The sequence below is a fragment of the Xiphophorus maculatus genome, chromosome 23, assembly GCF_002775205.1.
Source record: "Xiphophorus maculatus strain JP 163 A chromosome 23, X_maculatus-5.0-male, whole genome shotgun sequence".
In the NCBI taxonomy this organism is placed as follows: Eukaryota; Metazoa; Chordata; class Actinopteri; order Cyprinodontiformes; family Poeciliidae; genus Xiphophorus; species Xiphophorus maculatus.
In genome coordinates this window covers 9,781,502-9,799,634 of record NC_036465.1, presented here as the reverse complement: position 1 = coordinate 9,799,634, position 18,133 = coordinate 9,781,502, and the positions used below count along the sequence as shown (strand labels likewise).

The 18,133-nt window shown below is 38.4% G+C and overlaps 1 protein-coding gene across 4 annotated transcripts in view; it reads left to right on the top strand.

Annotated features, from left to right (window-relative positions):
• Nucleotides 1–18,133, top strand: part of diaph2 (diaphanous related formin 2) — a 454,593-nt gene that overhangs the window by 402,670 nt on the left and 33,790 nt on the right. The window contains exon 30 of one of the 4 annotated variants that reach the window (XM_023328255.1): nt 1,679–1,758. The exons of the other annotated variants lie outside the window; for them this stretch is intronic. Coding sequence (XP_023184023.1) covers nt 1,679–1,755 — 77 coding nt within the window. The 3' untranslated portion in view covers nt 1,756–1,758. Of the gene's footprint in view, nt 1–1,678; nt 1,759–18,133 lie in introns of those variants that run through there. 4 annotated transcript variants of the gene reach the window in all.

The window sequence follows — 18,133 nt, the reverse complement described above, 5'->3', positions numbered from 1 at the left end:
CAGAAGCGTCAGGAGAGGAGCGGAGGGGTATAGACGGTGTGGAGGGGGTAAACAAGAAGGGAACACAACACAGTATTTAGTATTCATGAATTCCATAAATTACAATGTTAGGCCCCCCAAAGAGATGACTAATATGTGAACCTTAAAAATAGACAGTTTGCCACAGTATGGGCTCCCCACCTCCAGTGGATTAGGACTGAGTAAACATTTACAGAAATAGTATGATTTATTATTTGGATTTTAAGAATGAGGTTTGGATAAAGTAAGTGCGCCTCCTTAGAGTAAGATTTCTCTGTGTTTTGATACGAACAAAATAACCTAATAAAGCTTAAAAGTAAACATTACATGGACAAACAGTTTATTTTTTTGTCTTTTTCAGATAAGTCTGAATATTGCATCTCATATTCCATGATGAATTTGTGAATATTTTTCTCTGTCAGATGGAATCTGAAATAAGAAAAAGCTTCACTAGGATCATACCTACAGCCTTTCTAGTTAGTGACCATTTTAACAAACAGTTGCATACATTAGAACAAATAATTAAAGCAAACATTGTATTCTACTTTTCTTATTCTATACTGTTTCTGTAGCTTAGCTTGCCTTTGGTTAAGTAACCTTATTTGCATTTTCTCAAGAACCATTTGTTGTTCATCTGAGCTCGTATTTGTCATATTTAGGTGTTCCTGCATGAAACTGTTCCTTTAAATCAGGGTGTACAAACAGAGAAATTAGTTGGCACCCCTATTAAAGAGGTGTAAAAATATTCCTTTTCCTTGCTGCACCATAATTCCACTTTGGAAATGTAAAGAAATCCAGCCTTTAATTTGTCTACATTCAGTCAGGTGGGGGAGGGGGAGATAATTGTTCCCAGCAGCAGCATTACTGGATGATAAGAGTAATTAACAACTGATGAATTAGTTTCCCTGTAGAGTAAATATAACATGAAGCAGATGTCAATTTCTTTTAGCCACTGGCCACAAGGCTGGAAAAGGAGCCTATATTTAGAAGGACAGTAAAGGAGATATATACACAAAAAAACTCAGATCTCTGACCCTCAGATGTGGAGCAAATGTGGATTTTTATGGATTTTAAAGTAAATCACCAGTGATTTACTTTCCAGTTTTCTTTTACTCCTAATAACCCTTTTGAAATAAATGTAACTTTAGTGCAACCACACCACACATAGATACGATGGAGGATGCATGATGCTGTTGGCCTGTTTCTCCTTTAAAGGTTTTAGAATCCTTTAAGAGTGCAGAGCAGCAATAATTCTTTAGAATAGCAATACAGTAAAAATATTGCTATCCAGCATAAAGAGCAAAGGAGGCAGCATACGTAGGTGGCATCCTGTGGGCAAAAGTTGTTCCAACAAAGTATTAACAGCAGGGACACCTACTTGCGCCACAGGTGATTTTATTATTTGATGACAGCATGTGCATGGAAAGTTTGTATGGAAAGGTGATTTCTCTGTGTCTAAATTGGTCTGATTTGTATGATCGGTCTTTAACATAAAAATGTGCAAGTGACTGAAGAGTACGGGAGCCATGCTTTCGGTTTGAAGCCGGATGAGGTTTCTGAGTTTGTAACATCTCCAGCCCTGAGGGCATCGCCAGCTAAGTAAAGGATGAAGCTGCACACTGCATTACCTCTGCTATTATTATTTTTCTTTCTACTCTAGATGGGTTTCTGTCTCTGGCTCAGGTCACTGTTGCCCCAGGGCAGATTACAGCAGATGGGAGCTGGGATGCTACTTGAGATTTCCAACAAGTAGGCAGAGTGTGTTCCTGTATGTGTTCATATACGTTTGTTCGTTGCATGTTCAGGAAGGCTGTGCTTTTCTAGCTCATTTCTGTTTGATTGCATGCATGTGGTTACGTGTAGTTAGGTCTGGCATTCGCTTGCAGGGCTGCAGTTGACCTGATTTTCAGTTTCGCAGTGTGACTCACACAGGTTGGGCTTTTTAAGAACAAGTAGACCAAAAACCACGGAAGTGTCACTTAACACACGCACACACACCCCATATGTTCTAGCAGTGGTGCAGCATACATGCAAATCCACGTTTACAGCAACCGTGTGCATAAATATTTTGTGATAGCTAAAAATAGCATTTCATCATTTAAATATTCAGCTGCCATGTATAATAATTAATAGCAAAGTGCACAAATCCGAATGGAAGCTACAATATTAAAGGTAGGGGCTTTGTTTTCACTCATAATCCCACCATTAATATGTTTATGGTAGTGCAAGAAGTCTAAGAAATCGATTTTTCCTTTTTCCAACTGTAAAACTTTTATGACAGTCAGTATGGCTGAAGAAGCAACCCTGTCATTATTTTACTGGCTCTGCTGGTTGCTGAATTGATGGCCTGTGCTTATAAACCTTGAATAATTGAACAGGAGAATCAGTCAATGAGAGACGGAGAAGAACAAGGTCTTGATGCTTTGATGGCCAAGATGACAGCTTTAAAAAGAGAACGACAGCAGACTGATTAGCCAATGTGTCACTTCACCGCTTTGTACGCTTTGCTCTCTCGTCTATTTCTCGCCCTCTCTCTTATTCCTCTTCTCTCATGATTTATTTTGTTTTTTTTCCCCTACTCATGTTCTACTCCTTCACTTCAGCCCAATCTCTGCCATCCCATTCTAAGACATAACTGCCCTGTTTTCTTAAAATACCTAATTTCCCCTTGCATCCTGTCCCAATTCATCCCAATGACTCCATGTAACTCCAGGCGTAATTATTACTGTTGGATGGACGATCGGCTCAGTGGCGCCATACCCAGCTCTCTCCGCCCGCATTATCCATTTATGGAGTATCCCTTTTTGTAGCAAGCCATAGTAATGATAGGAGTCTTGGCGACCCCGTGCATTTGTGCTGTAATATAAGACATTCTCATTAGTCAGAAGATTGTGCTTTCTCATGTCCATTACATTAATTGCTACACATCAGGCCCTGCCGTGCCTCCTGGTATTTTGTTACATTGTGCGCATCTTCTGCTGCCTCACCTAACTTACGACCAAATAGTCTCTTTGCTCCCAAAAGGTGAGCGAGGTAATTGAAAAATGTTGCACAGAAAACAGGATAAAATGTTTTTGGTCAAAAATTTCAAAGAGGTAATCTGAGGAGTTTGCCTGTGTTTTGTTAGTCAAGTGGGTTTAAAAAAAAAATGTTTTCAGATCAAATAAATTGAAGCAGAGTGCCCTCCACCCCCGCACAGTCTCCCTGTTGTCAGTCATCTCTCTTCATAATAGGGAAGCAGGCCGCTGCCATAATTGCTTTGATGGTCCAGTCTGAGCAAATCACTTCTGGGCATAAAGAGAGGCCTTGGAGATGGCAGCCAGAGAGAAAAGGTGCGAATGAATTAAAGCACTTTGCGTTCCTCTGGGCATGTGGCCCAGATTTCTCCTAAAAGAAAAAAAAATACAAGTCAAAAAGGAAGGAGCGAGTGGGGAGGGTTGTGCCACTCTCCTCGTTGAATAAATGGCAGTAAAAGCAATAATGCACATCCAGCCTCCATTATGCCACTCTGGAGAGCTTTATCACGGAGAACACAATGGCAGTGACATAGTTAACTGGCAGGTGGAGAAAGGGGGATTTCAGTGGAAATAATCTGATTTTATACGGGGCTCCCTTCTATGGGAGAACCTCTGGTCAGACCTTTTGTGAAAGAACAAAAGTTTGGCTCTTTGGAGGCAAAGCTTTGAATGTTTTAGTAGGGCCGGGTGGATGTCCCAAGGCCCTTAGTCCTCAGGATTTCAACAAGGAGACATCATACAGGGCCTTTGCCTCACCGCTTTGCGTCTTCTGACCCTCACGATGCTAGAGCAAAGTCATTTTTTTCTGTCTCTTCCCATTTTATGTTCCTAAACCTTGAACTGAACAGAAACATTAACCTTTTTTTCCCCCTTGTTAGTCACTTTTTTCTGCTTAAGCTGTTCCCATGCTCCAGCTGCCATTCAGAGGAAAGTGCAGACACAGAATGAAAGAGCCTTTTTTTGTTCTTCGATTATGTCACAACTTCTCAGGTACAGTAACGTCTCCGTATGACAAACCTCCATTACTAGAAATGTCCAGTCTTAGTTTGATCTGTAAAACATCAGATGACAGTTGCAAAATTCCCTGGAACCAGTAACCAGCAAAGAAGTACACTTTTAAATATTTAAGAAATTCTGAATTACGACTAACTTACATTTTTTGGAGCCTGATATTCACCTACAGTTATCTGAATTCATTCTTTAGCTACCGATTGATGACCCAACATATTTAAAGAAGCAATGAGATTTTGTATTTCTTCTGAAAAATAACACATAAATGAATGACTATTAATAAATAATTAAGGAAAAACAAATTAAAATGTTAGCACTGAATATCCAGACTACTACAACTGCTAAAAAGGGGTGGGTGGTGATTGATGGGTGAAAATTAACATTCGAGACATTATCCAAAATCAGAGTTTAAAGAAATTGTTTCATAAATTCTCATAGATGATGTCATTATGAAGGGGACAAAACCAGAGAAGGTGCAGAATGCCTTACCGTGGCCCGGATTATGATTTGTCTCTCAGTGATCCGGCCTGGATCACTGGTTCCTGGATTTTTACTCCCAGTTTGACTGACGAGTAAAAACGCCACAATAGATGCAGTTTAAACCAGTTTGAAATCACTATGTCACAGGAAGAATCATCTGTCTTGTCTGGTCCACTGTGTACCTGGATGGTTTCTCACCTTTGATCACTGAAAACCCAAATTAAGACAGAATAAAAAAGGTTCTTGAAGAAAGTCACTGTGTGTTGCTGAGCCTTTCTGTGTTTTGGAATACAAAAGAGGACACTGTAAACAAAAGTTTTATCACAAATTAATTTATTCAGTTTTTCAGGCTTGGTTCAGACTTAGTTTGATAAAATGCCTCACTGGTTCTGTGGTACCTTGTTTCTCTCAGGAACTGGCATATAATTAGCCAATCAGAAGCAGACTAGGGGGTATGTGAGGCCCAAAATTTGTCTGTGGGCCAATTAATCTGGAGGTGCAGAATCCATTACTACATCAGATAAAAGACTGTTGAATCTAAATCTAAGATCAGAAAGTTACATTTTATAGCGTCTTTGTAAGAGCAGTTAAATGTGTGTGAAAGGTCAGATCCAATGTGTTCTGGTCACTACATAGTTTTGTAAAGAATACATAAATGTATATTGATAGTGAACTCTTAGGGAAAATCTGATCATGACCACACCTTACAAAGGGCAAACATACAAGATTGAAAAAGTAAAGCAGAGAATCCGTTTTACTAATCCCACAATATCATTACAAAAACTTTAGAGGTCACAAGCTCCTAAACCAGGGCTCCACTTGCGCCAGGAACATCATTCTTCCTCAATAGTATTGTCTGTTTTCTCATCCAGCCATTTGTACGAGCCGTATTAGTTCCACTCTGATCCTTTTGCATCTCTTTAAGCCGTGCCACCAACCCGGTCTCCATACCCCGGTTTCATGCTATCGCAACAAATCTCTGACCTTCTTTGTAAAAGGCCACTGCTTTTGTTCATGGATGACAGCCTGCTGCAATCTTTTAGAGCTGCAGGTGCAACTCTCTTTCAAGGAGCCATTAGCACAGAAGATAGCAGCTGATTAATGTTTTTTCTTAGTAATCAGCTGCTATTTTAATTTATTTAAAAAAGAAATTTGCTCAATAAATTTAAAGTCAAATAAATGCATTATAATGGATTAAAATAATATTTTGACAAAAGTTGGCATCAAAAATCCTTTCAATTTACTTTCATTGTCCTTCAGACTCTGCCTACTTTATCTGATAAGGATGAATACTAAGCATAATTGCTTTTCATATAATAATTATAGTTTTATTGTCAATAATAGAACACGTTTGCCTGTCAACTTGAGTTAGCATAGGCATCCAATGTGCTAATTAAAAGCAACTACTTGAAGATGAAAATGCTGAATGGATCACGCCAACAAGGACCAACATACATCAGCACCAACTAGCTAAATAAAGAGTCTCTTCCTGACTTAATGCTTGCCAACAAATACACACTGGGTCTATAGCCATTTATCCAGCCATGTGTTTCAGAGAAATGTCTATGGCATTATTTCTGCCCTCCTTTCATTCATAATTAACCTCTCTCCATTCATAATTCAGATGTGTTATTCACACATCTTCTGATGGTATGACATTACTGCAGTGGCTAAACAGGCAGTGTTGAGGCCCTAGTGTAAGGAAGGAAGAAGGGGTGTGTGTGTGTGCGTAGGGGTGGGTATGTGTGTGTTCTTCTATGACACATATTTGATTGGCAAGGTTCCACCCAAGCCACAAGTGCAAAGTGGGAAACAGCTGCTGTCTCACTTCTTTGTTTTGCAAAACTTGAATGTCTCTCAGTCAAGCATATTTGAAGTAGTCAGGCTCATTTTTAGGACAGTTAGTCTAAAGTCACTTACTATTGAAGTGCCATGATAATCAGGCTCAATGTTCAGTCGCTGAAGCTTTATATTTCACTAATACAAAAATATCTGGCAATGATTCTTAGTTTCTTTTTTATTTTAATTAAATAAAAATATGGCTAATCTTGCAAACTGGTTTATGCAAATTTTCCTATACCCCACAACAGTTATGTACCTACCTGTTTGACAAAGCCAAGTAAAAATAAAAATCCAATTGCATCTTCATAAGAAGCTTCTCAGTATGAGCAAGGTGACATGCCGCAATGTACACTATAAAGTTTACACCTTTCATCCCAATATATCCACACTATGCAAATAACATTTTACACCTTTAGACCCACATTAAAAAAAACATTCTCCTTAGACAGACCAACATATGTGCCGAAGATGGTCTGTGCAACCACTTTCCATGTATATATAGAAACTCAGCTCATGATAAAGATTTGAGAAACTCAACAGGGTGAGAGCAGAAAGCCCTCTGCCAGCTTTTCATCATGGAGACATTAGTAATGCACAGTTTCAATCAGTAAGTATGGATAGTAAAGGGAAAACATGAATGAAGTCATAAAAGGCTTTTCATAGCCCATCATGAATAATGTGTTTGCCTTTCCAAGGACACATGGAAGGAAAGTCACATAGTAAAGAAAGGAAAAGATAAAGAGAAGGCTGAAATGGATGTGTGATGCCATCAGGTGATGCAGAGGTCAGAAGAGAGGAAGGACAGAGAACGGAAGGCAAGGCATCGGCAAAGCAGCACTCAATATTGTGTCCAGCCCTGAAGGATGTGACATATTTCTCCAGTCTTTGTTGGCTCTTTTAATCAGCTTACATATGTCTTGGATAAAAATTGAATTTGTCTGGAAAAAGAGGAAGATATTATTGGCTGTAGCCCTGCGTCATGATTGTGAGAGTGTGTGTCTGAGGACGACTTGTCTTTTTGTGTGCATCTGTGTGTTTTAGCGAGCATTGTCTACACCGGCGCCAACCAATTCATAACGCTGCTGAATTGTGTTTCTCCCATACATCATTGTCAATGCAGCTCACATGTGCAGTGCCAGCTTATTTAATGGCCAAGACCTGAACTCAGGGTGCACCTCAGACCCGGGCACCCTCTTTTTTTATCCATTTGCCCTCTGGCTTTTAGAGGTGTTTGGTTGTTTACAGGTGTGAAACAGTTTTTTTTTCTTATAGTATGTGTAAATGTTTATTTTTAAGTTTGTATATGTAGGAACAATTATTTTATGCAGTCAGGTTTACATTGCTTTGCATACATATGCATACCTTTTGAACTTTTTCAAATTCTGTCACATTACACACACTAACTTTAATGTATTACACCGTGTCCCAAATTATTATGCAAATTGGATTCAAGTGTCATAAAGATTACATTTTTGTTGTGCTATTAAATTTCTAGATATTATTGTGTGTCAGGGCTCTTTGAATCACTATAATTAATTTCAGAGAGCTGAGTTGATTAGTTTGTCTGGTGAGCTCAATTAAAGGAAATCTACTTAAGAAGGATGTTCCACATTATTAAGCAGGCCACAGGTTTCAAGCAATATGGGAAAGAGAAAGGATCTTTCTGCTGACGAAAATCATCAGATAGTGTCGTGCCGTATGAAAACATTTGATATTTAACGAAAACATTTGATATTTAACGAAAACTAAAGCATTATTGTCGTACAGTGAATAGATTTGGCTGATTCAGAACAAAGATGGGTTTGTACAGATAAAGACATAATGAGGAAGGTTTCTGTTAGACAAATTCATCGGATTAAGAGAGCAGCTGTTAAAATGCCCTTACAAAGCAGCAAACAGTTATTTGAAGCTGCTGGTGCCTCTGGAACCTGAAGGTGGAGGATCCTCCAGAGGCTTGCGGTGCATGAACCTACTATTCGGCCACCGCTAACCAGAGCTCACAAGCAGAAACGGTCACAGTGGGCCCAGCCGTACATGAAGATTAATTTTCAAACAGACTTGTTCACTGATGACTGCTGTGCAACCGTGGATGGTCCAGATGGACGCAGTAGTGGATTGGTGCTAGATGGCCACCACATCCCAACACGGCTATGACCTCAGCAAGGAGGTGGTGGAGTCATGCTTTGGTCCGAAATCATGGGGAGAGAATCATTGGTCGGCCCCTTCAGAGTCCCTGAAGGTGTGAAAATGACCTCAGCAAAGTATATGGATTTTCTGACTGATCTCTTTCTTTCATGGTTCAAAAAGAAGAGCCGTACCTTCAGTAGCAAAATCATCTTCATGCATGACAATGCACCTCATGCTGCAAGGAATACCACTGTGTTATTGGCTGCTATGGACATAAAAGGGGAGAAAGTCATGGTGTGGTCACCATCCTCCTCTGACCTCTGACCTCAACCTTTTTGAGAACCTTTGGAGTTTCCTTAAGCAGAAGATCTGAGTGTGGAATCCAGTTCATATCAAAACAGCAGCTCTGGGAAGGTATTCTGACATCCTGCAAAGAAATTCAAGCAGAAACTTTCCACAAACTCACAAGTTCAATGGATACAAGAATTGTGCAGGTGATATCAAAGGGGTCCAATGTTAACATGTAACTCGGTCTGTTAAGATGTTTTTGATTGAAATAGCTTTTGATTTTAGTACAAAATCAAGAGCCTCAAATCAAAAGCAGCACTTAATGCTGCACATTCAAAGAATGATGGTTTCCAGTTCTTTGTAATCCATAAAATGTTTAGAAAATCTGCTGTTAATAATAATTTGGAACAGTGCAATTTGAGTTTTTTATTTTTGAAAAAAATACTGTTCTCATGGGGAGCTTTGTTCAGTAAAATTTGATTTATACTGTAATAGTTAATTACTTGAAAATTATACTGACCATCAGTTGCATTGACCATTTAAGAAAATCTGAGAAAATATCACTTGCATAATAATTTGGAACACGGTGTATATTAGGATTTTAGTCTTCTCTTTTGGTCATTTTTAATCTTTCCATTCACAAATCAAAAACACACACAATTCAGACAGAAATAGATCATCAGTAATATTTTAATTCCTGCCAGTAACAGGACCACAAAGTATGAGCCAAAGAAGTTTATGCAATCACTACAGTTTTCTCAAAATCAGAATAGCAGGATCTTTATACCAGTTGGAAAGGACATGTTACAGATATATGTCAAAAAACTTTTACAAGCCGCATATAAACTTCAACTTAATAGGTATACTGTGGCGGTGGTGTGTTAGGGAAAATGTAATAGTTTTCCATTTTGCCTCCTGTCAGATGAGACCAGTCAAACTGCAAACAGGTTTCTCTCTATAATAGCGTTCTACTTGCCTTTCTTCCAATAAAGGCCAGATTTGTTGAGTGCACAATTAGTAGTTGTCAAATTTTCCAACCTGAAACATCTTCAGGTCCTTCAGAGTTACAATGTTTTTTTTCTCTCCCATCCCTGTCAGAAGGAGGGTTTTTATTTTTGGTATCACAGTGAATGTGTCTTGATACAAATGCATAAAACTGAGTCCTAATATGTGTTGGTCTATCACATAAAACCCAAATAAAAAGTGTAAAAGCTTAAGTGTTATAAATAATTCTTAAGACACTACATAATACGGCACACATGTGATTCAGTATGTGCTGTTACAGAGCAGCAGAAACATCCGAGGACTGCACCCAGATCTATCTTGGGTTTGCTGTACTGTATGTGAAAGCACAGCTCATTAATCTGTCCGTCGACTGAGATTTTGAACAGTCTGTCTGGCGCGGCCAGACTTTCCTCTGAGGAGTTCATCCCTCAAAAGATCGCCACTTTATGGATAGCATCTTTTTTATTATTTTCAGCCAGGGCAATCTTTTTCTGCAGCCATGATTGATCACAAATATCACACAGTATGCTCCTGACTCTCAGCAGAGATTTTAAAATAGGAAGTGTTTTACCTTTGAACTGCAGAGCTCCTTACTGGAGTAAATCAGCCATTCTCTGGAAGACGACGCTACGCCTTTTCTAAAGCATATGCTTATCCTGTCTTTTGTTAATCAAAGTAGGTCATGTCAAGAGGAAAAGGGCATCATAAGATGCTGAATAAACATTCTGTGAAAAACCATCCAAGCTCAGCAGTAAAAAAAACAATAAATAAATAAATTAAACCTTCTTCGAAGTGACTACCCCTATAGTTGTCAGATATGTTCCTCTTTTTTTAAGGTGATAGAACGCCACAGTTGATTACAAATAACTAAAGCACCTACTTCATTTAGGTCACTGAATTTGCATAAGGGTGGAGGTTTTTCAAAGAGGTTGTAAGGCATTCTTTATTCAGATGCAAATAGAAAAGTTATCAGCAGCCAGGACCTGATGAATAATAAGGTGTACCAAACACATGGTCCCACATAAGGAAATGAAAGAGTGGCTCTTTTCTGCTTCACTGATTTTATTATAGACACTATTATTGGCTTAGAATGGCAACGTCTATTATCTAGAGTCAGAATGTGAGCATTTTCTTTTTGCAGACAGTCTTTTACTATTGTCATCTCTCATCAAATATAACTGCCCCAGATAGGGCAACAGTCAGAATATGTAGAGTGAAAGCCTTCAGGCAGAGGTCAGATACAACTGTAAGCATGCATTTTGCCTTCAGATGCAGATTGTCACAAGATGACAATGACTCCAGTTTTACCTTCTATAAGCTGCTCTACAATTATCTTAAGAGTGGAATAATATGACTTGATTAAATCTGTAAGTCAACACAAAGAATCAAAAAGCAATTAGGATATAAATAATGTCTTTATTAAAAGGTGACTGACATTCTAACTCTTTGACTTCTTGTTTCTTCATTTTAATTATTTTTTTCAAAATGGATGGTTAACAATCTATACCAGCGTACATGAGGAAATTAATTTGTAAAATGAGGAAAATACACACAACACATTGGATGGGATTTTTTAAAACTATTTACATTTGATGGCAACTAGAAACCTGGAATCTCTGAACATCCCATCAGTTATAATATATTAGCTGATTTTGTTTTTTTTATTGAGTATTTTAATACAGTTGGTGAACTTTTGTAATCTTAGTTTTGAGAAAAAAATACAGAAGCAAAAGAAAGGCAGTAGAAATGTTTGGTGGGAAATGAGGATGCGGTCTGATCAGTACACTGACCCTAAACAGATATACTTTATGTTACGCAATCTTTAGAACCTTATAATTACACCATGACATTAAGAAATTCATGTGGACTAAAGTTGCATTTTTTGAGCAGGAGAGAATAATAAGCACAAGCAATGATGCATCAATCAGGTTTTTCCTCATCAATCCCATTTTTCTTTCCTTTGAGGTATGCCATGCCAAATCCATTGTTAGCCTGTTTAGTTACATTTTTTTAAGAACTGACACATGACAGAAAAAAATTTGTGCTCTAGCTTTTAAGATACATATTCTGAATCCACAAAAACTTTGGGAATTTTATTATCCCATTAATGTATTAAAGGTTTCTCACCTTTATCAATTTTTTAAAACTCAAAAACAGCATCAATATAAAGTTTGTTGATAGACTGAAAATGTAGTTTTGATGCATTCAATGAACACAGGAAAAAAGTAGATGGTCTTGGTGTCCTGGAGATACTTTGTGGAAAAAGCAAAAGCATCTACCTGAAACCAACTATTTAGTTCTCCGTACCTAGTGACTATAATATGGTGGGAGTGAACATTTTAGGCATTTTAGGATTAAGGTTGTTGATTTCTACATGAACTTGATGTTTTTGGAGCAGCTTCAATTGTCAAGGAGTCGAGGGTCACAGCTTCAGAAGCACTGAGGGCTCAAACAGAAATTAAACACAGTGTGTCACTCAGCAACATATGCTCTGAAATGTGCCATCTTGAACGCTACACCATGTCCCCCTCCTTTCTCTGTAGGGTTTAAGTGCCACACATGCAGCGCAATTTGAAAGCTCCCCAAGCTGACTGAACCGGTCATTGCAAAATGAGTTTCTTTTGTATGTTTGAGGAGTTTGTCCATCTGTGCTGTGAAACACCACTGATCAGCTCTGATACATTTGGCAGAATTTGACCAGATGGATCTGAATTTGTGTCTGTGTATGTCTTCTGTCACATCAATAAACACCAGTAGCCTAAAGCCACTGGAATCCATGCGTGGTCATGCCATCATGCTGGCTCCTTGTCGTCCACATGACGCCGGCTGTGCTTCGGACCGTGAGCCATTCTAAGTCCTTTCTATTTATTTTTCTTCCTGACACCGCTCTAGAGGTTGAACTTGGTTTATGCAGATTTAAAGAGTGCTGCTCCAGCCTTGGCCCCCTAAATCTCATGTAACCTTCCCATTTTTGATACTGTTAAATAATTAATTGCTGTACTGTATTGCTGTACCCCATAACTATGAGGTGAACTCAATGTTTGCTCTCTGATGAATTTGTAATATTTTTCACACCCTAAGACCTGACCTTAAACGTGACCTATTTTGCTTTCTTGTACTGGTTAGGACAAATCTATGGGCTATACAACACATGTTCTTTACATTTAATGCAAAAATAATTCTTAAATAATGAGATTTTAGTCTGTTCTGTTGATTTTATTTCAGAATGAGATGTTTTAGGGCCTCTTGTCACTTTAAATCATAATAAGCTGCTGCTGGCCACGCCCCCCAACTCAGCGTATGAACTCATACCTGAAAATAGCTGCAAACAGATGAGCAGTTATACCACCATGCATCTTTGAAAAGCAGTAGAGCCTCGTCCTCGACCTACAAGAATGCAGCAAGTGGTTTCTGATTGTTAAGGCGACAACAAAACACTTGTCTTTTCCAGCAGTCACTGTACATACAGCGTAAAAACAGCTGACCAAATTTGCTGGAGCTCAGCTTGGGTTCCTAGATATTGAGCTAAACTTCACTGGGGTTGCTTTGTGAGGAAGCTGTGCCTGCTGATTTGTGACGTTACATTCTGGAGGTTTTTGAAATGGCTCATTTTCCAGACACCAAAAAAGATGAACTTATTGCCAAAAAATAAAATAAAATAAATGGCTGGAGATTTTTTTAAGCACTTGGGATGTTTTTAGAAGCAGTTTAGACCCAAATAGAAGTACGAAAACGTGCAAAATAAATCCCTTTTAAGAGCTTTCAGGACAAGCTGTGGCTTTATGAGATCTTAGTCTATGCAGAACACAGAAATCAACTCTGGAGATTCTTGTTTTATGAAGAAGGAATAAAAAATATCCAACATGTTTTAATAAATCAGCTTTAAACAAAGTACCCAATTACTTAGGAGTTCCAGGCAAAAGAGGCTTCAAAGATATTTAAGAGCTGCAAATCCTGAGCACTTTCATCCAGTTTAGATGAAAACCCACAAATTAAAGATGACACTGTATGCTTTAAGCCCGTATTCATCTTATTATTGGAAACTGAATATATTTTAGTGAAGATCTAAAATTAAATTAAACATCAAAATGCTGTATTTCTGGACCTAAATTCATATAAAGATATACAAAGCCTCTTTAGTAGATAGCTTAAAGGATACCTTGATGTATTTCACTCAGCTCTGACAGCAGAGAATAATGACAAGATACAACATGTCATTGTATTCAGACATCCAGACAGCACACTTTTTGATGTGCAGTGTTGTACCTGCCAAGCTGAATTACCCTTAAACTGTCTGTAATGTGGGCACAAAAAGGTAAAAGTAGATCATTTGAAGAGTGGGATCTGAGAACAGAAAGAGAGCTTGTGGCAGAGGGCAAAAGGAACAAAAAGCCAGGAGGATTGTCTATGAATAAGACTGATTGTCAGTGATAATACTGCGACTAACCTCTGGGGATGTGTAATGTGTTCCTTTACCTTAGCTGCTGCTTTTGTGAGCCTCGTCTGCAGACTTCAATTTTGAGTGTTATACAAGAAAAACCATGTAGCATTACAAAGGCTAACAATTGAGAGTGAAATAGTTAATTTTAGTTTATTCAACAGGGAAAATGTACAAAAAACATTAATAAAAGATGCCTATAGATTTCAATATTTCAGAAAAAAGAAAATAAATATATTAATATTTTAATTCAAATAAGTGAAACTTAATTACAGTGTCATATATTAAAAGTTGTTGTTTTTTTGTGCTAATCATGGGCTGTTATGACCGACATGACCACAGTCTGGAGTGTCACTGACAATCTCCACAAAGAAGATAGACCACTAAAAGTGTTACATCTAGGCATGTTTACTGAAGGAAGGTTAGTGGAAGGAAAAAGTGTGAGAAAAGGAAAAAGCTCCAAAAACGGGCAAGTGGTGTACAATTATTACATTCTTTGTGTTAAATCTTTCCTCAACCAGACACAACATCGTAATGACCTTACCTGGTCAGAGACAGTGCTACACTTTTCAGATAAAGTTTTATTTATTTTTTTAATTCAAAGGCCCAAATAAAGTCTGAAGAAGGAGAAGCTCAGAATCCAAGTTTTTTTGTAGTCTAATGTAAAGCTACTGCAGTCAGTATCAAGCTTCATCAAAGACGCTCACCTAGACATAACAATGGATACAATTTTAAAAGAGACGAGTAATTATGCTAAAGAAGCCCAAATTAAAAATTTGGTAGATATAACATACAGTAGATGGATAAACTTCTTTCTAATGCTAGCTGTTTCCTCCTCCCCACAGCATGTAAGGTGACATTTCTGTAATGTTAAAAGTTATCTTCCTATTTGTCTTAAATTATTTCTTCTTTTCATTATTTGTAGACATGATCATAACCGACAACAGTCTTTATGAATTACGTGACTCTGTGATGACTCTAAATGTACATTTTGTCTGGAGTCATCATCTAAATGTAAAGAAAGTTTAAACTGATGCAGAAAATAAAAACACAGCCACATAAATTCAAGTAATGCCTCACCTATCTCAGGAAGAAAAAAAACATTCATTTTCATGCTGCTACTATAAAAAACAAATTCTTAATCTGGCTGCTGGCTGGAAGATTTCTTAGAAGTCTTTTTTTGGACGAGAGACAAGAGACACAACTTGGCTGCTGATGCTATGCTATAGACTAAAATATTGTCTAGCTTCCAACAAAAGGTTGTGATTACAGCACACCTCCAGTCTAATCCCTAAATTACCCCCAAAACGATTGCTATCTATCTTGTGTAAGCTGGCAAGGTGGCACAGGAATAAAGTGGATAACAATATGTTTGCCAGCCTCAGCATAGGCCAGACGCTTTTATCGCCGGGCTCCTGCATGTTGCGAAGTTAAGCAAATTGGTTCTGCTTTCTCTGAAGCGCAGTCTAGTTTAGGTACCTTATAAAAGGGTTTATGATGCTTCTTGCCAGCCGGGTAGAAACATTCTTTTCTTCTCAAAAATATCTGGCTTTGGTTAGATTATGTCTGTTTCTATTCCTGTGTTTGGTGTGCTGGGGGCTCAATTTGCCAGGCCCCTCACCTCTCAGAGCTTAGCTTTAATCTGCTTTTAACAGAGGCCTAGAAAAGACAGGAGTTATTGTCACAATGTCATATGCTTGGAATAATTCATTAATACATTTGCTAATTGTACTTGATTTCTACACCGGGCCATCTGGATGATAGGTGGAGGGTTTACCCCCCCCCCCCCCCCCCCCCCCCCCCCAAAGGCATACCAAAATAAATCAGAGTATAAACAAACAAGAGCTGCTAGAAATCCCCCATTTAATTGTAGAAAATCAGCAGTTGTTTGGTTTGATTATAAAGAAAGCTGTATGTAATGGAATAAAAAAATTATCTTATTTTTTCTTTGGACTATGCTCAATCCTAGTCAAACTCAATTCTAGCCATACTGGATGCCAAAGATGCTTTCCATCCAGTATGGAATATAAAAAACTTCTTTATCCAGAGCATTGTGGCATTTATTGCACCCTTTGTTCTTACATTTACTGTCATATTCAGCGAACCTGTCCTCCACGTGCACACACTTTGACACACACCATTCCTTTCCTCTTCTGTTGCTGTGTGTAGTCCAAGTGATGGGATGAATAAGTTGTGCCATCCCATATGGTGGGCTGTCCTCCTTTATCTGATCACAGCGGTGAATGAAGGAGCCCATGAGTCACCACCGGTTTGTTCTGCCGTACTTGCTGCGATCTGCTGTCGCATGCCTCCCCCGCTCCCTCCATCCATCCTGCCAAGCAGCAGACATTGTGCCTTTTAAACTCTCTCGCCCTGTCGCTCACTGTCTCTCTTTCTCCAACGTATCACCGCAGTCTCTCGTCCTCCCCTCTTTCCTTTTCTCACTCTCTACCTTCCCAAATGACGTGAAGTGAGTGTCTGAGCGTCGCAGCGATCCCCAAGCTCTGAACTTTGAAAACAGTCAGTGCCAACATCTTTGTCATTTATGAACATTTAATGCCTGCTCTGTAGGGTAATGGCTAATTTCTCCCACATCGCTTCTCCTCATTAAATGTTGATTTTCTGTCAAAATGTATTCCAATCAAATTAGGAGAAGCAACTCAAACAACTTTGGTTTTACTTCAGCGTGAACACTGGTGGCAGCCATAGTTATACCTTCAATCAGTGAAGATTGTTAGAATTTGTCAGGGATCTTCTGCATTAATGATAAGTCAGGAAAAGACTTGAATTTGTTCATGTATTTTCCAGGTTTATACAAGCATGAAAAATATACCTTATTTCCATTTTCTTTTTTTTTCTTTTGTTTGCAAATCAGCCTTTCATCTTTTCTCTCATTTTCTGAAAAAGTGAGAAATTTTGTCAACAATGTGTAGGGTCCCTGTGTATTTGAATGAAAACAGCCAATCTGTTCTAAGTAAACATGATTTGATTAAAAAGAGATTTCTTCCTATAGAGTGAAACGTCTGATTGAGGTGATGGTTTTCAAACAGTGTAATTAAATTTTCCCCACCAACTTCATTATTTATTTATTTTTTGGACCAGGACATCTCTGAGGTCATGATTGGGACTAATGTTATACAACGGCCACTTATCACAGACATAATACAGCTTGATGGCTGCATCAGCCTCAGTGCTGCTGACAAAGACTTTACTGAATAGGTTGTTGATGAGGGCAACACAAAACGGTTGGATTTTCAGGCAAGTTTAACAAACTGCAAAGCAATTTATACACTGGAATGTGACTTTTATTACTCTTTTACCTCAAGGCCCTTCTGCACTCAACTCTGTTTGCTTTTTGCATTTATTCTGTACAAATGGACCTCAGAGAGCAGCGGAAAAAAATTGGTAGAAAAAAAAACGGATTCAATACTGAATACCAGCAGTTGTAAATAAAACTAATGTGTAATAATCAAAAAAGTGTGTTGGTCCAAACTGTAAAACAACAGCTATTACGTAGATTGTGAAGAACAGGGTTTGTTTATTTATGAACAGAGAGATTAAGGCTGCCATAGGCAACTTTTAAAAAATATACATATTTTTTACATACTGCCACTATGGCCTGACAGTATAATATGAGACAGATAATCTGTTGAAAAAAATAAACTCCTCAGCATTGTCCTTGTGGTCCTACTGTCATCTGCAGGAATACATAGTTCCTGGTCAGAAACAACCAATCAAAGCCAAAAGGAAGGTCTTAGCGCTGTCAATCACTTCGTGTGCACACTGCTCACACCCACCACTGGACAGTGCTTTCAAGCTCAAGATTGAACAGAGCCATAAATGTGTCTTCTTAGCCTTAAATATCAGCGGTGTTATGAGATCCCAGGATAAGATGTTGCCTGCAGGA